The 26,212-nt window shown below is 49.1% G+C and overlaps 2 protein-coding genes across 3 annotated transcripts in view; one reads left to right on the top strand and one right to left on the bottom strand.

Moving 5' to 3' along the window:
- Positions 1-26,212, top strand: part of Pde11 (Phosphodiesterase 11) — a 404,428-nt gene that overhangs the window by 134,328 nt on the left and 243,888 nt on the right. The window lies entirely within an intron of this gene.
- The window catches only part of LOC144114812 (uncharacterized), a 137,455-nt gene that overhangs the window by 2,045 nt on the left and 109,198 nt on the right, over positions 1-26,212 (bottom strand). The window contains exons 2-5 of the mRNA XM_077648787.1: positions 15,387-15,486; positions 12,787-12,894; positions 7,588-7,715; positions 397-505 (exon numbers count right to left, since the gene is read on the bottom strand). Of these exons, the coding sequence (XP_077504913.1) occupies positions 428-505; positions 7,588-7,715; positions 12,787-12,894; positions 15,387-15,486 (414 nt within the window). The 3' untranslated portion in view covers positions 397-427. The remainder of the gene's footprint in view (positions 1-396; positions 506-7,587; positions 7,716-12,786; positions 12,895-15,386; positions 15,487-26,212) is intronic.

The raw sequence follows: 26,212 nt of genomic DNA, 5'->3' as shown, positions 1-26,212 counted from the left end.
GAAGTGCATGTTACAAACGCATGGTGACAGCTTCAGCAAGTGCTCGCGAGCAAACCACTCATGCCATCACTTCAGTGTCATAACTTCTGCTACACAGTGGGAGGTGTAAGGTTCCAAAATCCTTTCGCAGCTCCTGTCCGGACAGGCCTAAACTACAAAAATAGCGTCTCTTCCTGCTGCAATTCATTTGGATATGTAAAAAAAAAATCTAACGGACGGCAGTTACAATAAAGTTGACACAACGCAACGACGTTGCTTTTGGTTATCTTAGACTATATGTAAAATTTCGTTCTCATAGCGCAAAAAATCCTAACCCTTTTCAACAATTTAAGAACACAGTCATCAGTCTCCTTCTCAGTATAACGCAGCTCCTAAGCAGCAAGCGCAGCCGCTCACTTTCCAATGTCGGGCTCCTTGTAGTTGTTCCCTATGGCAGCGCTGCGTACTGGCCGCCCGCTCGTAGACCGTGCGACTCTCTCTCCATCCGCCGCTCAAGAGGGCTCAGCTGCAAAATTAAACACACACACACACACAGAGCTGTATTTCCTGTGTGAGGCAGAAAGTAAAATCTGCTACATCATTTGAAAGGGCTTTTCTGGGCCATATCTTAATTTTAGATATTGGTTAGTACTACCAATTATACATAAATAAAAGTCCGCCTCAGAAGCACAGCATGTTTTGTTTTTCGTTTTATTAACCGATATGCGTACATGTGGGTGAGCTTTTGGAGGCACCGCACACAGCGAAATACATTTATACAGCAGCTGAAATCACTCGTCCACCATGATGTTGACATATGAAGGTAACCCGCACAACTACGTAACCTGTGCACCCCTAGTCTTGTTGCTACTACGTAGGACCGACGGTTAGACCTATTTACAAGTGTGATTTACGGGACAGTGAGGCTTAGCGCACATCCGATATATCCGCTCCCCATTTTCGGCTAGCTTCTGATGCAGAAATCGGAAACTTACACAGCAAGTGAATAAAGCAGTGCAGTTTGAGACATTTCTCCATCCATCTTTGGATAGCGTAACTGAGGGCTCAGTTCTGCATTGCAGAGTCATGTTGTGATTGTGGTGCTATGCTGCTGAACCACACTGCAAACGACAGCAGATACCATTACTAAACTCACCTCAAGAATAGGACTAGCGTGCTGGCCAGAAAAACCAAAATTACTCGTCATACCTCCTAAGGTACGGAATTGCAAAACCCCCATATAAATCCGAATTCAGGGCTCCCCAGGTTCATGCCATACGCTTTCTATAGGACTGTACCTTTAACGGGATGGAAAAACTTGAGACACAATTAAGCGACTGAAAAAGGCCATCGCAGCCACCACGCAACTCATAAAAAGGGTGACTGGACGCGCACTTGAGCTGAGAGAGGCGGACACTCTTCGCGTAGTGCACGCCTATACCCTCAGCCGAATTTTTTATGCTACGCCATACCTGAAACTAATAACCAGTGAGGTCCAGCACACAGACTGCTTGATTTGGCAAGCAACAAATATAGCACTTCAATTACCAAAAAACACTAGAAACGAAAAACTGCTCGAACTCGGAGACCATAACACCCTACACGAACTCCGCGAGGGCAACTTACAAGCACAGTATAATAGACTGTGCGTCTTCAATCGTCGGCGTCTTCAATGTCACGTTTTATGATTCACCCCGACCAGACGAGTTTTCGTCCAACTCTTGATTTTTATAATAGACTAGCCGCTATAGCTACCGGACGACACATACTCAGCTAGGCATCGATAGCTATCCCTGCAAACAACCCATCAATAAGGACACTCCCCACACACATTCTCACTTTAATTACCTAGGAACATGCACCCCCACCATGACCAAGTTCGCAGGAAGGCGTGCGCGGCAGCGCTGCACAAATGGTACGGGGATGAGCTGTATGCTGTTTGGGTGGATGCCGCCTGCGATGAGCACGGAGCCACTGCGGTTGTCCACAACCCACACAAAACACCCCTAAATTTCGAGCTTCCTTCAGACACCACCTCTGAGGTAGCCGAGGAGACCGCTATAGCCATTGCTCTGGCATACACATACGCCCGTTACATTATTAGTGACTCAAAAACCGCCATTCTAAATCTTCGGCATGGGCAGGCCGGGTTCATCCCACTGCACAATGCCCGCTGCGCATGCCCACCCGCCACCTCTTCCGACGCGCTGAGCTCATCTGCGTACCTGCGCACTCGGGAAATCTCGCCAACGAAGCCGCCGAATCATTAACCCGAAGGTCTTGAAACCGGACACAGGCGAACATCGTGGGGGATTTCTCGAAGGAGCTTATGCACTCCTTTGCTGATGTCCATCCATCCATCCATCCATCCATCCATCCAACCATCCATCCAACCATCCATCCAACCATCCATCCATCCAACCATCCATCCAACCATCCAACCAACCATCAACCAACCAACCATCAACCAACCAACCATCAACCAACCATCCATCCATCCATCCATCCATCCATCCATCCATCCATCCATCCATCCATCCATCCACCCACCCATCCATCCATCCATCCATCCATCCATCCATCCATCCATCCATCCATCCATCCATCCATCCATCCTTTTTAACGCGGCAGCATTAAGGAGCTCGTGTCGCAGAAAAGCAGGTGTCGGCGTCGGCGGAGTTGGCCGTGAGCGAAAAATCCTCCTCCTCGCACTCCTCCTCCTCGCAATGTACCCCACTGCCCCAACAGATAGCGCGCGACGGTAGCGTCTCCTGCATGTCTCGTTCGGGCGCAGTGGGGCGGCACGCAGGAATCACGCGGTGAGCGGCGAACAACGCAGCGCACATCCAAAGCGCGTTCACCAAGAAAGTTGCGGCTTGCTGCCCGTTCGTTCGACGCGGAAGCTACGCTGGCGTTCGTGGCATCGGGTTAGTCGAGAACGATGTGCCGACGAACTGCGACTGCAACTTGAGTCCCGCCCGTTTCGGAAAGGCGCCTGGCAGCGCTTCTACGTGGATTGCCGCTCCGCGCGTGCGTTTCACCGTACCTGTAGCAGACCCTACTGGAAAATTTCTATAGGTTTGAACTGGTCAGCAAATAGGATTATGGCACATCTGGCTTGGCTTTATAGGAGGGACGTCCCAAAGCGGCTCAGTCTATGAGGGACGCCATAGTGGAGGGCTCCGGATAATTTCGACCACCTGGGGTTCTTAACGGGCACTAACAATGCACAGTACACGAAATTATCACATTTTTCCGCCATCGAAGTGCTACCGTAGTGGGCGGGTTCGAACCAACGACTTGGATGCACTGTGTGATATAAGTGCACGGTAATTAACCACGGGTAATGGTAGTTATACGGAGCCCTCCACTAAGGAGTCACTTAAAGGCTGAATCGCTTTGGAAGCTTCGCCCGAGGCCTTGTACGGTTTTGTATGACTAATAAGCAGCATAACAGTAACTTTGGCAAGCCATTTCGGCATTTCTCTGTCATTGCACTATTCCTTTTGATAAAAACTCACCTTTTGGATGTGCGCATAACCAATGACACACCAGGTAGCAGCACGAATTTCAAGTGGAAAAAGTACAGTCGCCCGAACTTTTGCAATAACAGTCAAGTGGGGAGACAGCAAGGAGGCCTGTTTACTTGACTGTGACAAACAGTGTTTATAGATGACAACTAAAGTGTGCCTGAATTAATGAAAAGCTACAAAATAAAGGCAATTATAATGCATGTAAAAAGACTGGAGTGTGCTGGATTGAATAACTGATGACTTAACCTGTGCCTGACCTCAGATATGTCTTTCCCTGTTATAATTACAAACGATCGAATATATACTGCTAACCTATAGCTTGTTCTAGTCCCGCATCCCTGGCTCCGAGAATTCGCGATTCGAATCACGTCGTCATTCTGAAATCGTTATTGAATGCAAGGGTATAGGGTAACTTTCAATGGGGGCACTCTTCAAATAATAGGAGGCAAAAATCTTAGATCGTAGTTAGAACGGTTGCATATGTGGGTGGTCTTCAGCGTAGTCCAGCCGACTAGCGGTCGAACGAGTTGTGTCACGATGGCGGTAGGATGCCTTTTCTAATGTTTTGAAGTAGATATAGCGCAAAAGTTAATCGTTTCCCGCGGCGCTGTTTTAGAACCTCGCCTGCGGTGTTGCAAAGTTTGTTACGACTTCTTTCGCGAACGTCAGAATCTTCCGCGCCGAGATACATGCCTATCACAGCCGATGGCTGTTTTACCTACTACGAAAAATCTCACAGCCAAACATGTCTCGGGTGAGCCACAATAAAAGTGTGGGCATTTGTATGACAAGATATCTTCGTGTTTTGCTACGGCACATGCCTGTGCTGCCGCACGGGCGGCACTGCCGAGTGCGCCAATCAGAACGCCGGAGTTGTCCGCTCGGTCGCATGCAGCAAATTTGATCGTACAGCACCTCAATCCGCAACGCGCCCTCACGCGCCAGTGCGTATGGTCGCAAGGACGCGCGCGCATGCGAAAAAAAAAAACGTTCTTACAGCAGCCTTAATAGACAATGCGTCGCTTCTGACACTGAACAGCCCAATTCATAAATTGCTGTCGCGAATGACACTGGAGCTCTCCTAAACGGTCTTGCAGCAAACCCGGTGACCTGAAAACTTTCGAAAACGATGGTATTCGGAATTCTTCCAACTTATTATTACGGGAGGCAAAATGTACTTTAAGTACCGTCACCATCATCATCGCGGCTACCTCCGCTGCAGGAGAAAGTAAAACACGTAGTTGGGCTACGAGAGGAAAGAGCCGCTTTCCTGTCGTCTTCCAACTTTCTTGCGCGCATCTTCTTTTGGCTGGTGTTATTTTCCTTAATTTGAGACAAAGACATCTCCATTCAACTCCAGTGACACTCTTTTGCACAAGCTGCGGCCACCCTACATATCCCCGTATATTTAAAAATCTCATGCCCCACCCGACTCTCCGCGGTGCCTGCTGGTTGCATTTGTCCTGGAGCTCGCTCCCCAGCCTCAAAGGAGGTCTACGCGACGAACGGCGCAGGGGACGAAAAGGTCAGGTGACTAATGACGCGCCGGTCGCCCAGGCAGCTGTTTGCTTACACACGACGGACCAAAGCGGACGGAGGGACCATCCTCCAACCGCTAACCGCCTTCCGCGAGGTAGGCCTTTCCGTCGCCTCACGAGAAGGACGAGGATCTGATGATGGCAGTGAATTTTTGTGGCGCAAGGGCAACTGGGCCAAAGAGTGCCGTGGCACAAGGTGTTTTTGTTTCCTCAACGTGGGGTCAGTGGCCCATTTCTCAAGCATTTCACCCTGATTAAGCCGAGCACCAGGCCTGGGGAAAGCTTGTACCATTGTATCACCGGTGGGTACCCGGTGGCACTGGGGATCGAGCCCCGTATCTCCTGCATGCGAGGCGGATGCTCAACCACTAGGCCACCGCTGCGGTGTAAGGACAAGGATCTACTGCGAGCGTAAAAGTGATGCTGTCTGCAGCAACGATCGTGTCAGAGGAGCATGCTGCTCGAGAAGTCGTCGTGGAGCAGGTTGCAAATGCGGGAGGAGTGGGGTGCTGCTGTTCGACTAGTGCAATGAAATAATGAACAGCATGCTTGGGCATCTCTATCTTAATTAGATAAACACCGCTGACAGCCCAGCACCCCACTCGAAACACGAACACATCAGCGGAAAGCAATTGCAGAGACGGCGCTAAGCTGACTGGCATGCGAGCTTTATCGCACTGGTAAAAAAAAAACTGCCGTTGTGACAACACACACGGTAATTTCTTTCTAAAAGCGCAATTGACCGGCGCCAGAAACAGGCGACGGTCCATTGGCGTTTTCGCCATTCGAAGTCGAGACTTTATGCGCCCAGAGCTGACGTCGAGCCACATGGTGCTGAGCCTGCCCCCGGAATTCGTGATTTCGTCCGTCGGCCTTGAACGGTCAGCGCTGTTCTGTTCTTGGCCAATGCGTATCCCGCACATCATGGTTTAGTTTTGTTCAGTAGAGCAAACAGACCCGCTCCACATCAGTTAGTCACGGAACCAGCGCTACTGACATCAATCCTCCTTAAAGGATTCTGCGACACTTTTCAAGTGCAGCCAGCTATGCCTCAAGCGAATGCGGGAGGTCGTGAGGATTGGGTGCAAAAAAAGAATGCAAAAATCCTTATTCCACGAGCAGGAGTCACTGAGCAAAACGATATTCAAAACTTGACAGAAAAAAAAATTTTCCTTTGTATTCTACTCTTGAGTAGTTTCAGTTGCTGGACGTTTTTAACCCACCGGATACGTAAAAGCGCACACGTATACCGCCAGAGCGGACGCCGGCTGTCCATGCGCAGCGGCGCCCATGCCACATGCGCGTGCGCTGGAGGCGTCCGCTAAAGTGGCGCTGCACGGCTAGCTTACACGTCTACGGTGGGACAGAAGAGTGCACCATTTCCCCCTATCCGTAAACGTCGCGGATATATGCACTGCAAGGTTGCCCGCTAAGAGCGACTCGTTTTTCCACAATCTAGCAGTGTTGGTTCCATGGTAACGATAAAATCGTGGATGTCCGAGAAACGTACCCCGGCAACTTTCTTATCGCACTGTCACTTTCACCAGTGCACAGCGCGAGATTTTACGCACGGGCAATGCCCTGCTCTGGACTTCTTTTCATGGTTTCGGATGCGGGAAGGATGAGGTTAGTAAAGGAAAGAGCAGGGGCGTCTCTGGCCGCCGCCTTATCTCTTATGTGAAGGCAAAAGCAAGCAGCATCCTGAGCGCCAATTTTCTCGAACAGCTGTAAGCTCGCAAAACGTTGGCAATGCTTCGCATCTCGCAAATTCGCAGCGAGCGCGAGAGGGCGGTGTTCACATGCCTGTTGTTCTCACGCGTCAGAGAGCCAACCAGAAGCCAACTCCTGGTGCTCGTAGCCGCCGCTCTGATGAGGGCAACTTTTGAAACGAAAACTCGGGCTCTTTGGGCAGACGGCACATGCAGGGTGTGCCAGCTAACTAAAGCCATGGTTTAAAATATGCCGACACTCTTAAGCACGAAAATATCGAATGCATGTTGCGGGCTGTTGTGTGGAGAAAGTCACACTATTTCTGTATTGTGCTTAATTGCATAATTAGTCGAGATCAGTTAACCAAATTCGCAAGCAAAGAAGTTAGCCAAAAATTGTAATAAAGAGTTGTAGAGCGGTGCGCAAAACGGCCTATTGAATGGTTTCTAAATTTCCATCTATTACGTATTAGTTTCTCGCTCACTGCAGATGCCCGCAAAATACAAAAAAGTACCACGTGACATGGCCGCTTGCGCGCCCCGATTGCAGTGCTCTCAAACATTGCACGCACAAACGAACAGAACATTTCGCCGTGTGTGCTGCCGCATAAAAGGTGACGGGGCGGCAACGCAGCTGCTGGCTGTGCGATTTACGCGAGCGCAAGTGATAAGGGCGTCTCCAGTGGCGGAAAAAACTAAGTCGCAATAGATGGAAATTTATTACTGTTGAATGGGACGTTTTAAGGACCGTTATACAACTTTCAGTTTGGAATTTTTTTCCTAACTAGCTCGCGGTGAAACTGCGAAAAAGTGTTCTTGAATGCTTACCCGGCTCCTCAACCTGCTGTAATACTGCGGGTGGTAAGCGCGGAAGCAAGCGTGGCAGACGGCGGCATCCCTGAACGGGTTCAGACTGGCAGGGCGGCCGTGAACACAGGAGGCCAGTGCGGGAGGAGCTGCGAGCAGGTGCCATAGTGCCACGATTCATGGGACAGACACGCAATGAATATAGACGACTGTAACACAGTGACCCCTCAAGGAGCAGCACCGAGAATTGCAGGGGTGCTCCCAAAGCATGTGAATAAACAAGTGCATTAGCGCCTCCCGGGTATCGGCTCTTGGGACTCGCGTACCATAGTCGAACTCCGGAGTTGCGGTCGAATAGCCACCGAGCAGACCGCGAAAACTCTTAGGGTTCCCATCATAAGGCAGCTCTTTGCCCACTCAAGGTTATGTAGCCGGAGAGGAAATGAAGTCCGTTATAAAAGTGCGCAGACTACTGTGTTTGCGTCTGGGTAGCTGACGTCTGGCTAGCCCGTTGTCACTTCAAAGCTTTGAAACGGTTCGGAACCACGTGCTACATTGTAATTAGCTTCCCCGAGCAGTAATATGCCCGAATATAAAGACATTTTTTTTTTGTTTCTTGCGCGGTGGAGGTTTCTGCACGAATAACGGGGCATCCTGCATGCCTGCCTTTGCATACAATTATTAATGTTTTGCGTCGTATACTTTCATGAAGCACCTGCAGAAGTCGCTAATAACTGCAATGGGGAACATGTCTCTGATAAATCAGATGACTGGCGAATTGATTTGGTTCATGGGGTGTAACCTCCCAAAGCGTCCCAGGCTATGAGGGACGCCGTAGCGTTCTGGAAATTTCGACCACCTGGGGATCTTTAACGTGCACTGACATCGCACAGTACACGGGCCTTTGGATTTTTGCCTCCATCGAATTTCAACCGCCGCGGCCGGGATCGAACCAGCGTCTTTCGGATCAGCAGCCGAGCATTATAAGGACTGGCCCACCGCGGCGGCCGACTGGCAAATTGATCGTTGTGTGACGGCCACCAACAACCTCACTGAAGAGTTCAGAGCGTCCACAGTGCCTCCGAGATAATTATTGTTTCCTGGCGGGGTACTGGCGCAAAGTTTATGAGTGTCCATTTTTTGTTTGCCTTGAAAGAGGCCTGCAGGCGTAGCAATCATGAAAATGAGCTCCAAAGGCTAGTGCGCAGCGTGATTAATTACAAACGATTTTTCACCGCCAGTTTCGGCCTCGATCGGTGCCGGCGCTGAAGTACATCTTGACGTCATGGTCAACCGGTGAACTAAGACTAGCACATGCCTGATGACGTCGGCATAGCCAGCATGCATTGGTTGTTCCTGTGAGCGAGGACTGGGTTCGGTGACGTCAAAATATTTGGGGCAAGTGCACCTTGACTTCATCCGATGCTGGTGGAAATGGCCAGCGGCTCCTCGAACATTCATATCAAATAATCATTCACTCAACGCCTGCGTCTGAAATTTTGCTAGAAGGCATGTCGTTATGCTCATAAAACAAACCATAAAGTTTTTTCGCGCATGAAAATTGGTGTCTGTACCACTTTAAAGAATATTATAATACCGTACACATTTTCTACGCTCCTCAGATGTCTATTTTTTTGCGTAGGAGACGTCAGAGAGAAGAATGAGTTTAAAAAGTGTATTGGGAAAGCCGTAATATTCCAGCATGCTATCGGCGAACCTGTGTGGAAATCCTGGCAGTAAAACGTTTCTGCACAATGTTGCGTGTTCACAGGCATTCCTCACGTATTCGACAGCTCTAGTGTTCTGTAGTTCCGTAAGAAAAAAATATTCACGACTCCTGTGGCTTTCTTTTTTTTTTTTTGCAGGCGTTCTCTCAAGTTTTCAGTCTTCCTGACGCACGCAGGCGTCAGCCAGATCCTCGTGCGCCACTGAGAAGATGCTGCTGCAGGTCGTAGGAAAGCAGGGAACTGCGGTATTAGCGAAAGCGCCTTGGAAAACTAAGATAGAGGCAGCGCGCCGCGTGAACGCGTATTGAGCCGCGTTGATTCGGGCTCACATCTACTACTACGAGTCGCCTAGCAACGCCGATATGATAGCGAATGCCTCGGACACAAATCAGCGGCCTGACACATATGTAGTCATGCCTGCCTTTGCACAGCAGGGACCTGAGCGAACAGGGAAGCAAGGCAAATCGTTCAGTGTCGTTCCCTGACTTGCGTTAAGTAACATTTTTATTTCTCAGAAAGTGTTCAACCAGGATAGCCTAGTGCTGCGCAAACACAATTTTATGATACGTTCTAATGCCTAAGTTATATTTTTCCCCAAAAAGATCTTTCTCGATGTCGATAACAATGGCCCCAAGTAGGAAGGCTCTTCCAATAATTTGTTGGAAAAATGTGCGCAGTACGTGACTGAGAAGCAAGCTATCGAATGCTAGCCTAACTTTTGCCAATACTTGGGTAACCGATGTGATGGGCAAGATAATCAATCGGTGCGCCCGTTTTTTTTTTTTGTTACTCCTGTCTGGTCGGTTTTAGCGGAATTCTTCGACGTATAATTTTGCTTATCTTTGAATAGAGCGCATTTTTGAAAATTTGTAACGGTGGTCGCCTTATAGCATGCAACCACATCTGTTTTGACACTTTCCCATGGTCACCATGCACGCTCCCAGTAGCGAGTAGAGAAAATAGCGGCTAAGACGGAGGCAGCACAAATTTCGGGGACAGAAAACCAACCCCGAGGCCAAGGCAGGACAGCGTGCATCCATTTAATCGTGTGTGCGCACTGGGGTAGTACTCTAGTGCGCAGTGCGACTGCAACGCTCGAGCCGGTGGCCGTCGCAATTTCAGGACGCACGGTGGTGCCGTCAAGCGAAGTGCATTGAAGAGAAGGGGACACGATAGCGTCATTCAAACAATAGGAAGCCTTGCTCGCATCGCACACTCTTGGTCCTACCATTGCGTTAAAGCATCCCCGGTTGTGGCCCGACCTAGGCCCGACCTAGCTCAAAAACAGCTCAAACCAGGAGTCATGTACCTTTCGGGCGCTAAGAAAAATAGCTTGCTTGTCGGTACGTTAACATTTTGAATTTCAGCTTGAGGCTAGAGGTGTGGACAAAGGAAGGCACTGCGAGCGCTTGTAGATAAAATAATTGTATTGGGCGTCAGCATTCGCAGCGTATTTTTGCTTCGCGCTTGTCTATATCGCCTTGAACGTCGAAATGTTCGAGCGCTTGTTTTTGTCGCCAAACGACACATATACTATGAGCTCACGTTTTCTGTTATTATGCCGTCACTGTTTAGTTGTCGCATCATTCGAATGCAGCACTGGCTACGAAGAACAAGCCGCCATGTTCTCAACGTATGGGGTTCTATGGAAGCTACGCTGCCACTCTACATCGACCTCGCCAAGGGCGCATTGTTCTAGAATGTTATCGAAAGGCTGCATTGGAGCTAATGGGTTCTGAATCATAGTTTTTGTAACAGCCGAAAGGGTACGACTGCACAAAGAAAATACGCAGCAGTAGGATGTTGTGTATGGATAGGGAAGCTTTTCACCAGATTTAACGTTATGTGGCTGAAGCAAATGAAAACTAAAAGGCAAAGTGCATGAGCCATTTTAAAAAGAACATGTGCTCCAAAGCCATCGTGACGCCGGCGACCTCCCCTGCGCTTAGGTAATTTGAGTTTAGGGCTGTAGGCAGCTAGTTGAAGATTGAGGTGGCATCGCATCTGGCACCTTCAGTTCACAAGGAATTCCTGCGTACTCTGGGCAACTTGCGCCAACGAAGCCAAAGAGGAATTCAGAGGAATTCAAAGAGGAATATTTCCACCGTGATTTTAGTTTATGCAGCCCGGAAGTGGTTTCTAAAGCCTTTAATGTACCCACTTTCAGATAAAGCAAAAAATAGCCTCCGTATACCCAATCGGATTCAGTAATGCTGCCTACCGCATACGAGAGAATGTATACGGGCATATAGGCATGCAACATTTTGCATCGACCGGCACCGCTGTGTGGTGCTACGTACAAAAAGTCCTCAAAGTTGCGTCCTTCCATGCGACAATGAAGTTATAGGTGTAACTTTACCGCACCATTTACATCGCCCTGATCTCACGACCGCGCCCACCGCCGGATAGCTTTTATTTACGGGCTGCAACGTCATCTACTGCCTGCGCTGACGTTGACAACGCCATAAACATCGAAGTCACAGGCTCGGATATCACTCCAAAGAGATGTTGCGCCACCTCACTGTCTACAGCAAACAAGCCTTCTTATAAGGTCCTTGCCCAGTGCCACTCTATGAACCAACAACTTAACACGCAGTGTGTTTACTACGCAGGAAGCCAATAGGACAATAATATAGTGATTGTATTTCAATGCGGCTGTGAGGGCGTCAGAGCAGCGATGTTTGGGTTCTGGTGCAAAGCGAAGAGCGTTTTGGATAAACTGGGACCTCAATCGATGTGGAGCGCCGCCTGCAAGGGCTGTATATTGGGCATAGCGGCGTGTAAGAGAAATACGTACCCGTTCTAGGTTCCTAAAGAGAGAATAAGAGCCCCCCAAAATAGAGTCCGCCAACAGTGCGTCGTGTCGCTGGCAAGGCTCTCACCGCGTTCCTCTTCCCCACGCCACTGGATTTGGAAGAAATATAGCTGCCGCTTCCTGGCATTCCCAGCGCAGCAATCACCTTTATTCTGCCCGCTGTACCTAAATTTGCAGCGTCGTTTTCGTGAGTAATGACATAAAATTTTGCGTGTAATTGGCGCAGGAAACCTCGGCGATATCGTGTCCGGTCAGAAGACAAACAGAATTTTTGCAACTCCTTTAAGCAGCACCTGGTAAACATGCGCAGGCTTTTGAGAACTGCCCAGAGGCTTCGGAAGGATGCCGTTCATAGCTAATTCCCTGACACAATCTGTGCTAGTTGATCTGGCAAGGTTTGGCTGCGGTAGCCTTCTGCTTTCCATATGCGGCAGGGCGAGGAAAAGAAATACGGTACTCTGAAACCTTAGCCGGTGACATTAGCACCGCGTGAGTTACGCGACAGCGTAGGGTGCACTCTAGCCCATACAGTGGCCCACCCAGGCTACATACACACTCAGTTGCCAGCTGTCGTAATCTGCTGCTCTGGAAAACGGCACACCAGAATGGCGACGCCGTTTCCCTCAGAGAAATTCACACATAGGATTTAGCGCTCTCGAAGGAGCCGCGAGCGCTCACCTTCACCCCTTGGCACAAGGGTAGGGTGCCTGGGGGTCGCCTTCCCTGTGGCCGTTTGCGCAGGGTCATCACCACTTTCCTGCTCCCCTGCACTGCTCGGTCCACCATCTGCAAGGAGAGCAGACGCCTCCATGAAAACGTTACGATAGTGACGCTGCGTTGCGCGAGACAAAGTGCGCTAGCTGTCCCTTTGGTTTATGCGCCTACTGCAGCAGGCAGTGGTGTTCAAGAAAATACCCACGCGGCTTAGTTACTGGTAAAAGTCCGAGCGTCATCGCCTGTCCAGGATATCTTTTCTTCATCTGCTTCTTTCGTGCTGGTGCCTCCCAGTCGAAAAACACAGCAGAAATTTCTGTTGCGGGAAAGAGGTTCGTTCTTGTAAACGAGCATTCTGTAGCGATGACAGAAGAATCTGTTGTTACTGCAGATCCATCTGTTGCGACGACAGAATGTTCTGTTGTGGCAAAAAAAAACGTTCTGTTGCGACTATATAAGACAGAAGTCACGCCACAGAGTTTTCTGTAGAAACAACAGAAGCTCTGTAGCGGTGACAGAAGACAACACACACTACAGACTGTTCTGTAGCCACAACAGAGGTTGCGGTCGCGCGACAGAAACGCCGAACTTATGTTGCGCCAAAACAAAGCATGAGAGCAACAAATGCGACCATGAGAGTTAGCTTCATCACGTATACTTTTAAGTTGAGTTGTCTCAGACATAACGATTCTATATTTAATAAACAGGAGCTTATTTTGTATTGAAATGAAGTCATGCATTCTTAGGGAATGTGTAAAATAGCAGCAATTATTTTTTTCGTTCCTCCTACATCTGTAATAATATTCGGCATCAATTAACATTGTAAACATGTCTTTAAACAATACGAAAGTGATCCACCACCCAGAAAATGGTGTACCTATGAAAAGTGACGGCTAGTACTATTTTGTTCATTGGAATGGCGTGCACAGTTCTCACTGTGTGGCTTGTGTGCTGTGCAGCGCACAACCACTTTTCGGAAACGGACAGGAGGTCCGCTCAGAGGCCGTGCATGAAATGCGTCGTTAAAGCCGACCACCCGTGCTTCCTGACTGCGCACTTGCAGTATGTGAGGGGTGGTCATGGCACCGGAGCAATGTGTCAATGTCGCGCTGAACAAACCACCTAAACGCTTGCAAGCAGCTTACATTCGCAAAACGGTTCACCGGCTTCTTTCTGCAGGTCAACGAAGTTTAGACTACAGCTATCATCTAGTTAACAACTTAGCGGAGCACAAAAGCGTTCACAAGTGAGTCCGTTGTCCTGTGTGTTTCACTTGTGAACGTTAATACATTGCGCTAAGTAGTTATACCAAAGAGAATGCGCAAATGGCAAACTCAGCACGCCACGTATACGCTTTCATGCAGCTTTCATTCGCAAAATGGTTCTCCGGATTGTTTCTGGAGGTCAACGACGTTTGGATTAGAGCTATAATGGCGGTAGACTTATTGCAGTACCATGGGAGCGTGTACTTGGCTCTACAGGTGGGGCACATTGGAGGTGTACATGTAAACTGCCGCACATTGGCGTTTATTGTGCGCACAATCGGCAGTAGAGACGTTCCCAGGCCTATTATAAGATACCAGCTGCAGCTCTTTTACGCGAACACGTCGTTTCACACGAAGCGGAAGCACGAAGCAGCAACAGGCCAAGAATTAGTGTTTATAGAAAACAAAAAGACTTTAAGTAACAAGGAGCTGTTTGTTCTATACCTTAAAATAATGCCCTAAAGAGCGGAAGCCAAAGATGCAATAAATCACGATTTGTGGCCCCATATTGCAGCCACAAAGCTACAAATGAAAGCTACAAATCTTTCAAACATCATGATTTTTTAAAGAAAGTTCACCTTGTGCCAACCAAAGCAATGAGACAAAGGCATCAGCTACACGGTACCACACGGCACAGAGAAAGGTGCTGGGATTCTCTTTGCGGTCTCCTCTCGTCTCTTGGCTGCACACTAAAGGGTATATTCGCAATTGCACTTTCGTTAGAATTCCTCTATATCAGAGAGAACGCTCCCAAAACAAAGGATTGGAATAACATCCTCTTCGGCAACTCCGTATGGCACCTTGGTTTCATCGGCTAACCGTCCAAGTAGGCTCAGCTAGCTGACTATGGGCGCTTCTGGCTTTGAGTTGGAGCCAGGACGAATTTTTTCACCTCTTACGTTAGGAAATTTAGTAGCATAGCTGTTCCGTATACAGCACTGAGATTAACCATACGTTTCAGGTTCTAAAGAGACACCCTCTGAATAATGGGCATTATTGCTCTAAAATGTGGCGAGCATCGAAGGGTTTGAGGCGGCCTCCTCTTACACGAAGCCAACGGCCCGTAGGAAATCGGTAGGGGCACTAATAACCACTCAGAACAGCAGCACGCTTCAACGCCGCGCACGCACTGTTCCGCGCTTGGTAGACCAACGCCACAGAAGGGTGTGCGCTAGCGGTAAGCAGTAGATAACTGAAGTGGAAGCAAGCGCACTATGAGGTTACGCTAATTGCTACAGGAGTCAACACAGTCTTGCAACAATGTAGTGTACAGAGTGGGCAAGGAAGGCTGGCACTAACCTTCAGCGCTGAGGTCGACGTCCGAAAGGCCCCTGCGGGACGCAAAAAGCGTCTGCGTCCAGTATTTTGAGAGCAGCATTCGGAACACTGACGCAGCCGTCTGTGGAAAAGCGGTTGGAAGAGCTCGAGCTCGCATTGGTGCACGCGGCACGCTCACAAAACGGCTCTGGTTTCCGAACCTCGCGCCGCAGGAGCGCATCCGATGAGAAGGACGACGACCAGAGCTGCTGCTTGTTATTCACGAAAAGCTCAGTGTCTCCAACAAACACCTCCCTTTACATCTCCGTAATGTATCACATTTAGCGAATTCCATAGGTGGAGTCCTCAAAATACGTGTGAGGTACAAACCTATAGCTTAAAGGGACACTGAGGAGAAATTGAAGTTGACTTGTATGGATAGAATACCAGCTCCTGATCACAAAAACGCCACTCTTACTGAAAACAAAGCTCTTGTAAGGTAGAAAATAGCAAGAACCAAAATACCGGTATCGCCACCACAGGCCAATCTCGCAAGTACAAGCGTGATGGCATCATTGGACAAGAGATGCCACCTTGGAGGAATTTTCCTTGCTACATGAGGTCGCTAATCTCTGAGGGCGACCAAAAAAAAAATGGTTGCGCGGTTCATTATTGAAGTAAGTTTTGTTTTAAAACCGATAGTGCACTTTTATCACACAAGGAAGGCAGACAAAAGACAACCTGAATGTTGGAAGCAAAGAAAACCGATGCTTGGCGGCGCCACAGACGGCCGGGAGAGTTTCGATTTGTTATGGCGCTTCGCGTCTATGATGTTTGCGTGCCCCGTGGTTTTGTTTTTGACGCGCCTCTTATTTACAAGCGCCGAACAGCAGAGGAACTCGACGTGCCGCTTCAAGTGCTAGTTAACCTTTGAGAGAGCCTGTTAAGGCTGTTCAGATGATGCCACGGTCGATGAAAAACTATGATGACACGATGGTCGGTGATCGTACAAGCAGTTCGCAGTATAAAGAGCACTAGTGTCGTCGCACGCTCGCCCGGCGAAACATTCCCGGCTGTGCCAGTCAATTTCAAACTACTTAACGGAAATAGTTTATTAGGGACGGGAGACAAGGTACAAGGCAGTTAAGAAAAATTGCTGATGGCCTAGCTCTGTTAGGCCAGGATATACGTAGCGAAAGCGCGGAGATTTCTGCATCGGAAGAGTGCATCCACTAGATGCGCCGTCGTGGCGAGTGGTAACGTCTCCGTCTCATACGCCAAAGGCCTTGGTTTGATTTCGAGCCTCGGCACAGGATATTTTTTTTATTCAGTGAGTAGGCGGGTGGTTTCAGTGGCTCCCATAGATGCCGCTACCTAATACGTTGGTTAGCGGTTAAGCGCAGGCTCTGTTAAGGTGCGTTTATACTCCGGCGTAACGCGCGCTCGCGTTCAGCGAGACCCTCTATACTCCAACTGCGCTTGACCGCCGACGCGTTCGGCGGCTTCGGCGAACTCTGACCGTACTGGCGGAGACATGGAGCATGTGTCTATTTCGCGCCGAGCGCGCCAGCCGCCGCCGACCCGGCCAGACCGATTCGGCTCCGCGGCGAGCTGCGCGTTGTGACGTAATTCAATAACTTCGGCAGTTTGTCGGAGCTGTTCTTTTGGAGCTCTCGGCTAATTTAATCCATTCACACTATACATCTGAAGGTACATGCAAGTGGGCGAGAGAGCCCGATCCAGTGGACCCGTTGGATTCAGCGGAAGCCGTTGAAGCGTCGTGCGTCGGCTTTATATAGTTTCAAGCCGCTAACTTTAAACCCGAGCGCCCTTGAGTACCCATCCGTTTTTTTTTTGTGGCAAAAAATAAATAAATAATCTGGCCCTTGCAACAGTGGGAGACCACGACGCTGCCTGCTGCACCGTGCAACCGCGCCGTTCAAGGAATCACAATCCGTTGGCCCCAAAGCCCCGGCCAGCCTCCGATGGGCGCAACGCTCCGACCTTGTCCTGGCCCCTCGCGACTCCCTGCACTGGGGTTATGACATTTAATTTGCAACGGCTGCTCACGGGGAAACGACCCGCCGTCGCCTAACTAAACCGTGCTCCCTCAAAAGTATCGCACACTCTGTGGGGCTGAGGTCGCTGAAATGCAGGCCGGAGTTTTTGCGAGAACTTCGCTGTCTGATTCGGGAACGGGATCCATCGTAACGCTGGCAAGACGCCGGTGCAAACGTAAACGAAGCGACGGTAGAGACCCTCGATTATAGTACACTCTAGCCCGATAGATGCCTTCAACGTGCGCCGGCGGTAGCTTTCATTTCGGCAGCTGCTACACCGCACCGCTAGCCCTCAGAAATCACGAAGTCTGCGTTTAAGTCACGTTTCACGTCACTCCGTCCTATGAGGTCATAAGAGTTCACCGTGACGTCATAAGAGTTCTGGAGTTTGAATCGGAGCGGTGGGAAAAACTTTTTCAACTTCGAATCCAAATTTCGTTGATATAAATGCATCTTTCGCTCCCGGACAAGCGGCAACAAAGCCATGAAATGCCGAACTATCAGATTTTGCAAGCCCAAAAAAAATTGATAGAGTTCTCACTGTCCCTCAAAAGAACCGAGGTGGTCGAAATTTTCGGAGCCCTCCACTACGGCGTCCCTCATGGCCTCAGTTGCTTTGGGACATTAAACGTCTTGCTTCCTGAAGTGGTAATGACAGACGTTTGAACAGCTTTGCGCCAAATAAGTTTTTGTTATATTTGTCATCGCACAAATAACAGCACGGCAATCATTTACTATCTTTCCTTTGTATATGTTTTCTTTTAGGCTCCATTTTGAGATCATTTTGAGCCAAAATTGCTCTTTAGGATGCTATGAGATGAGACTGGAATGAAAAACGGAAGGCGGGGTATCCTACCGTTCCGGGAACGGAATTACGCAGTCGTAACAGAGCCCAACTAGAGAGATTTAGCATTCTGGAGGCGTATTAGCGGAGGCGTATGCCGGGTTTACGGCGCCTGTTGCGCACGCGTAGTGGTCCGACCCTGCCACGCGCTTGCCACTGCGCATGCGCTGCAACCATACGTAAAACCGGTATCTGTCTCCACTAATACGTCTCCGGTATGGTAAATCTCTCTAGTTTTATTTTGACGTTAGCGTGGCCTTTCCCTTCTATTTTAGTACGCATATATATTCCGCTTTTACCGGGGGTTACCAGATTATAAAAATTAAACAAAAATAAGCTCTTAAACCCACCCCAAAACTGAAAAAAAGAAGAAATAGAGGGGTTTGGAGCCCTAACAGCACCGTGATGCTGTGCGTGCCAGCGGTCTCCGCCACCATAATTACAGCCATAAACGTATCAATAGCCGCCCGCAGCACCACGGGCAGAGCTCGCATGGGTGAAAACGAAATGAGAATTGGTTTTTGAGGAAAGGAATTGACGCAGTATATGTCTCACACATATCGGTGGACACCCGAACCGCGCCGTAAGGGAAGGGATAAAGGAGGGAGTGAAAGAAGAAAGGAAGAAAGAGGTGCCGTAGCGGAGGTCTCCGGAATGATTTCGACCACCTGGGGATCTTTAATGTGCACTCACAACGCACAGCACACGGGCGCCTTTTGCGTTCGCCTTCATCGAAACGGGCCGCCGCGGTCGGGTTCGAATCCGGGTGCTCCGGCTGTACGAGCGCCTTAATCACTGAGCCGCCGCGGCGGGTGCTTGCATGGGTCCCTCATTTCAAACGCGCTCAAACTAACTGTAGGTCGGACGCTCTCCGGCAGTCGTGCTGCAATCCTCTGCTTGGCTTAATTGAAAGTGGCTTCAAATGATCGACGCCACATAATATGTCAAGCGTAGAAATAAACGAAAATAACGGAGACGCACCCAGAGAAGGCGGCCAAGGAGAACGATGAAGTGGCTCCGCCTCCCACAAGCTATCGCCCGCAGTGGGTATGTTCCATTAAGCCTGATGACATCCTCATCATCATCATCCCAAAACACAGTACTAAGGTAACTAAACAAGCTGACAAAAAGGTGACATGTACAGACCGGCATCAGCGTGGCAGTGAGTGCGTGGTCAGCATGTCTCGACGAACCAGCAGCTTCAATTTACGCACTCTTGTGCCTCCTGGGGCCCGGTTTTCGACATTCGCCAATTCGCCCACACCGGGGCGCAGCCGTAACGTGTACATCGGGGTGGCGCCATGCCGCCTCGATGTAGAGGGACGGTGAAATGCGTTGTGGCCGCGGTCCCGGCGTACACGCCACACACATTCGGACGGTGATGGTGCTGAACGCGGCGCGAAACAGCGTGCTAGCCGGTCGTCACGGAAATAAAGAGTTTAGCGGTGACTGTATCTGCATGAGGCGAAGCTGCCGCTGGTACGTACACCCGCATGAAGCGACGAGACTTGGCAGCGGAACGGCACGTTTCAGCAGCGTTGCTCAGCTGTGGCCGTTTCTTTGTCCAGTCGCCTCGCGTTATGAGACAGTAGCACCCCGTTCAGACCTTCGACAGCATGAAGCACAATGAAGCTCCTCTCAGGCTTTCACTTAACCATTTATATCCATGGACACTGATTAAGCGGCGTCAGCAGCTTCGAAGAAACGGCTCTCAGCTCATCGCTCGAAGACATCGCGCAGCATGTCGCGTCGAATTATCGCCACACGCGGCGATTCCGTACTTGGGAGATGCGACCAGCATCACGGAGAGAGGAAATAGCGGAAAACGACTGGCTTTCGATCGTAACCTCAAAGCATCAGAGTGGCGTTGGAAAGCTTAACCTCCATGCGTCGTCTAGTGTTTGCGTGAATATATATATATATATATATATATATATATATATATATATATATATATATATATATATATATATATATATATATATATATATATATATATATATATATATATATATATATATATATATATATATATATATATATATATATAGAAACAGCGCTACGGAAGACGAGACAAGAGAAGGACAAACACTCCCTCTCTTATCCCGTCTTCCGTCGCGCTGTTTTATCTAGTTCTTCAAAAATGTACCAATCAGCCCGTATTTGCCCTCTTCTGGAGTATATATCCAGTGATGAGCCAATGATTGAGCGTGGCTGCTACTGTGGTGAAAGAAGACGACGACCCCTGGAAGTCGGCTTGCAGACCGAAACCGGCAGAATTTTGTACTAACTCTTCCTTCGTTTTACATTTCTTTCAGAATTTCTTTATTTGTGCTTATTACATTATAATCAATATATTTTAACCCTCACCTCGTTGTTTCCCCAATTTTCATTCCAATCCGTTCAAAAGCTCTAAAAATTCGTTATTCATTTTCATAGATTTCTCAGTTTTTATTGATGAGCCGCTTGAGATAAGTCTGGATTAATTTTTCTCCTGTTTGGATCTGCACCTGAACCTGGCAAATCTTCCACCATTGGTATACGTGCCCTCGCTTCCGAGGCAACAATAACAAGGACCAAATGGCGTTTGGCATGGACCGTTGTTGAACGTCGCAAGTGAACTAGATTCTTCAGAGTCACAACTCCCTTTACAATATATACAGTTTCCTTGAATGATACTGATACGCTGCAGTTTGTCACTTGTAGTATCTTCGAATTTTTTATCTTTATTCATGGATACTCGCGCGCCAATGTGTGTACGTACCAGTGAATGAAAAATTTACTTTCTCTCCCGTAATCGAGAGTAGATGTAAGCATGAAACGGTTAGGGGCATAGCATGTATGTAGGCAGTCGCGGTCCGTGGCGGACTTGTCACCTTAAAGTGAGCGGCCGCATAATGGTGTTGTCGGCAGCGGCGAGCAGTCTTCTGCAGTGGCGTACAACTCACAAGGCGATCGCTTTCCGCAAGACGCTTCCTACTTCTCCTTTCATCAGGCAATGCAGAACGATGCAGAAGATTACGCGGCCACGACGCGACGCAGGCCTGACAAGAAAGTAGGAGAAGCAGCGTGTTCGAGTGCTCCCCTAGCGTGCACACATCACCTGTCAAAGGGGAAACGCCATGAGCTGACAGAGTTGACATGACAGTGACAGGTTTCGTTCCAAATGCCCGAACACGCTTCAAACTGCTGCTGCCTCTACTGCCGGCGTCGGGCTGTCTTCTACGTGGGCATGAGTGTGTGGGACCGTGGCGCCATCCTTGGGGACGGCGCGGAAGCCATTGTTCCGCGCAGCTCCCCTCTTACAGCACCCAGCGTTTGTATGCCGGTCTTGTACGAGGGCTTAGATAGCGGAGAACTCGTCTCAGTATATCTCCTTCGGTGCCCGGATGATCCCGTTTCGACTCCCGAATCGATGACGGAGAATCAGTGTCCGGATGAAGGGGAAAGCAGCACAGGTCATCGGCCCAATATTGCAACAGGATGGTCCCATCCTGGTCCTTTGTAGGGCCAGCTTTGCCAATGCAGTTCCAATATTGGGCCAATTACTTGTGCTGCTTGGGATATATAGGACTGGTCTGTAGTTCGATTTTCTTGCTGGACGTCCAAAACTTTATGCACGATGATGTTTGAGACGTCGAGCAGGAAAATCATGTCTACATGCGTCCACCCACTCCCGGTAATAAAGAGTTATTAAATTCACCTCTGTACGCGTTACTTTCCACGAACGTCGAGTTATCGCGATGCTCAAGCTAAAAAATATTTAAATGGCGTTTGCGTCTCGCGGGACTTCTTATTTTCCGATTTCTCTTGCCGCGTTTTGGCCGAGGGCTGCCGTTTATTGCCCCCTATTTTCACGATCGTTCCTCTCGGCCTTGTAAAGATAACAGGCGCGGTGTCTGGATTTCACAAAACGCACAAGGAGACCTCGCACTGCGGAAGAGCTGACGCACTGCACTGGCTTTGTTTTTCAGCGATCAGCGCTGAACTTTTATGGCCCTTCTGAGGCCAGCGATTCGCGCTTTAGCTTTTCTTCTGTGCAGACCCTCCTGTGCTTCTATGGGAGGCTAACAACGAACGCTGAATTGTTTTACTCCACATGTCGCCATTTACCGGGCCGGTACACAGAATTGAGGACAAGGCTTTATTCCACACTGCGGATTCACTGCAGCGAGTTCTACGTTCAGACAAACTCTTCCTGGTCTGTACAGACAAAAGAAATGGGAAACTGGTAATTTATTCTTCTTTCTTTTTTTTTTCACAGCAAGCTTCGTCGCTAATTCTTTTGGCAGATGATATGAAAACGCAACCATACTAACGATGTCACTTGGTATGTTACTTTGCTGCAGGTCAGGCTATGAGGAACATAACTGTAATTACAGAAGGCGTTTCTTTTTAATGCATTTTGAGGCATCTTGTAGGTCAGTACAGGATATCTTTGTGCTTCTTTTTGGCATTCACAACTTGCACAATTGTGGGAGATGATAGGAGCTTAGTGAATAAGAGGAAGAAAATTTTTGTGCGTGCATCCAGCTGTTCGTCACGGAAGCTCATGTGACGGAACAACGACAGTCTAAGCGCGGGACTTTTGGTTGCTATCCAGTTTCTTTTGAACATGGCGACGGTCTTCTCTAAACAATGATGGTTTATGAGGTTTAAGGCGCCGGAGCGACACAGGCTATGAGGGACGTCGTACTGAAGGGCTCCGGAAATTTCGACCGCCTGGGGTTCTCGCACAGTACACGGGCCTCTAGCATTTCGCCTCCATCGAAATGCGACCGCCGCGGCCGCGATCGAACCCGCGTCGTTCGGGTCAGCAGCCGAGCGCCATAACCACCGCGGTGGCGCTCTCTAAACAATGAGAAGAAGCTGGTTGGCGTCTATATAGATTCAGAGCTTGCATTTCGAGTTAGTTTCTTTTGATTGTCTTTAGCTGCAATTTATTTTTTTTTTCGTGTGAATGTACATGTACATGCACTGGCAATAACCTTTTTCATGGTGCGAAGAGCTGTCCCGGCCTTTGGGTGCAGAGATGAGGAAATTGCGCTATGTCGTGCAGAGCTAAAGCTCCTGTTATGGTAGCGTGTGGCACAACTTTCATCGCCGCGTAGCCAGCGCCTGTCAGTTGCGGGTCTAATGTTCACTGTAGAACTAATCGTCGAGCCGTGCTGACGATGGACTGCCCAAGAGAAAGGCTATATCTACGCTCAAAAGCGATTGACAGCGAATACCTCTGTCCTACACCTCCGCTTCCCTCTTTCTCGAGCCTGTGGGTGACGTCATGACCTCCGACGCGCCCTTTTTCATCAATTCTTGTGTACTGGCAAAAAGCCTCAGCGCTATCGGCCACCATAAGGCACGATGAAAAGAAGAAAACAAGAACTTTATGCACGGCAGGTGGCAACAAAAACAAAAATGCGCAATGCATGGCACGCGCTTCCCTTAGCCGACACAGAAGGGCTGCGGAAACAGCGCTTTTTGCAATTAGCGCGGTGTTGAACCAAGCGCTTAATTAGCGATCTAATTAGTGACTCAAGCCGGTAGCTCGGTGGTGGATGGAGGGGGAAGGGGAGGTTGGGCATCAAATGTGCAGGCGCCAGTCGAAAACGACGGCCGGAGGAGAGGGGCGAAATTTTAGAACTGCAACTTGAACGTCTGCGCCGTTAGCCGCGGTCGTCGGCCATGAAGGGCCAACCGTGACGTAATGTGGTCAGACCTCCTCAGCTTGCTTATTTCATGCGCCCTATACGCGCTCAGAAGCTGACCCCAGTTGACTGTCTTTAAGAGAGGAAAAAAAAAAAAAAGAACGGCACGGGAATCATACGACGTGAGCAGTTAAGTAGGAGAAAAGAAATTGAATATATCTAAAACAGGGATGTAACGTGCATGGTCGTGTCACGACAAACACGCTCGAAGGCAAAGGCAATGACAAGTATGCGCGGGAAAAGCACTGTGCGACAAGAAAACAAGCCATCTGTGTCTTCCTACTCCTAGATAATGCTTAAGAGGGACACGCGATGAAAGAAACCAAGCTGCGCGATTAAACCCTGAATTAAGAGCGCTAATCAAGTTTTGTCTAATGAAACGAATGCGCGCTGTACTCTGCTCTTCAGTGGTCGCGCGATTAGTTTTGACTTTCTTGGTATGGCGTTGCGCACACGACGAGACGAACACAGGAAATAGTAGGACGACAGAAACAGCGCCTACTCTTTCCTGTGTTCGTCTCGTCGTGTGCGCAACGCCATACAAAGAAGCTATGCACCAACTCGCACAGCAAGAAGTTCTTCTACAATAGTTTTGACCTGGACGAGCAATGGTTCTCTGCTTCAAGACATCCCGCCAACTTCCAGGTGTTGCACTGAGAGCGCATTGCAAGAAATGACAAAGTTGTAGAGGTACCACAAGTAGTATAGTAATGCATTTCGAGGAGCTAGACTGGCTGGAGCTTTAAAAAAAATGCTTTTCATACAAGAAATTACGGTTTAGAATTGTCATTCTTGTTCGGTTATGGCCGTTGCAATGCAGTTTTATGTTCATCACAAAAAGTAACCCTAACTTCATGGTGTATCATACATTTCACGCGACTGTACTTGATGCAACAACCAGATTGTTTTTCTTAAAATTCAGGTTGGTATGGGTCCTTTCGTCCCAAATGGAGCTCACTGTAATTTTTAACTAAAAAATAAAAATTCGCACGGTAGTGGGGTAATTACAATTTAACTTTCTTTGTGGTCTTCCCTGAGAAGCGTGAGAATAGCATATATATTTAAATACAGCCAGTCGACGGGAAATTTCTTTTTCATTATTCGCGCGTGCGTGCACGTGTTCCGCCTTTCCTTACCTGACACCGCACCCACTGACTACATTCACGTGTGATTTCGTAAATGATGAGCGACATTCCCATCTTACGCGACCTACACACCAACGCCTGACAGTGAGACATTATCTAACCTGCACGTCCCTCCAATATGAAAGAGAAAAACCAGTTTGCACTAAAGTTGGAAATGACTTTTGGTTATTGTACGCCGACAGGATAACTGGTCAGAAAACTGGTGACCTGTGCACGATCATTATTATTAAGCACAGTCAGCAAAGACGCCAATCAGTCTTCCCGCCTATCCCATTTCACCATAAAGAATTGCTGCATAGCCTAGATAGGTCTATTGCGTGCGTACTGGGCGATGGAGGTTATGCCCATGGAAGTCCTTGATCGAGGCGTCAGCTTATTTTTTTCTATATTTGTGTCTCTCAGTTATTTTGCGACAAGCTCGCTGCTCTCGTCACCGCCTTTGCTTTCTTTGCCTCGCTGTCTGCTCGCGCATCGCCCGTCACTCGGCCGCTTTGCCGACGCGCCGCCTGGCATCTGTCCAGCAGTGCTCGTTGACATCGTTAAAATTTTAATGCCGGAATGTCGGCCAGCCTTGGGCAGTAACTCACCATGTCAGCGGCCCTAAAAATATGCCGCCAAGGCCTCTTCGCATTGCCTCGCCGTATAGCCTTCGTTCTCCTTGCGAGGACTTATACTTCCAAAGCAGGTGGCTGCTATACATCCTCCCAACGCGTTACCGCTTTTTCGTTGAGCCGTCTGGCTTTTATCGAACGGCCCGTATTTCAATACACTCCGGCTACGCGCAACAGCTGGCGTCTATGAAGACTGTCGCGGCGTTTTTCGTCGACGCGTCGTGAAGGGTCTAAAACAGAATCCCTTCAAAACCTGGTGGTGCGCCTCACGTTCTTTACGGCCTCACTTTATCGTCGCCATCGGCCCCTTCTCTCTTTTAACGCCCACAGGCGCGAGGTGGTGGAGGAGGGGGGGGGGGGGGTGTAAGCTTTCCCCGACAATGGCCAGCAGCAGCAGCAGGCCGTCTCTCAACGGGACAACGTCTTTGTGCAATATCCAAGGCGGGCACTTTTCTCACCGGACAGCGTGCTGCACTTAAGCGCCGCGTTTTTCGCCCCTTCCT

The sequence above is a fragment of the Amblyomma americanum genome, chromosome 1 (genome assembly GCF_052857255.1).
Source record: "Amblyomma americanum isolate KBUSLIRL-KWMA chromosome 1, ASM5285725v1, whole genome shotgun sequence".
NCBI lineage: Eukaryota > Metazoa > Arthropoda > Arachnida > Ixodida > Ixodidae > Amblyomma > Amblyomma americanum.
This window is presented reverse-complemented; position numbering and strand designations above follow the sequence as displayed.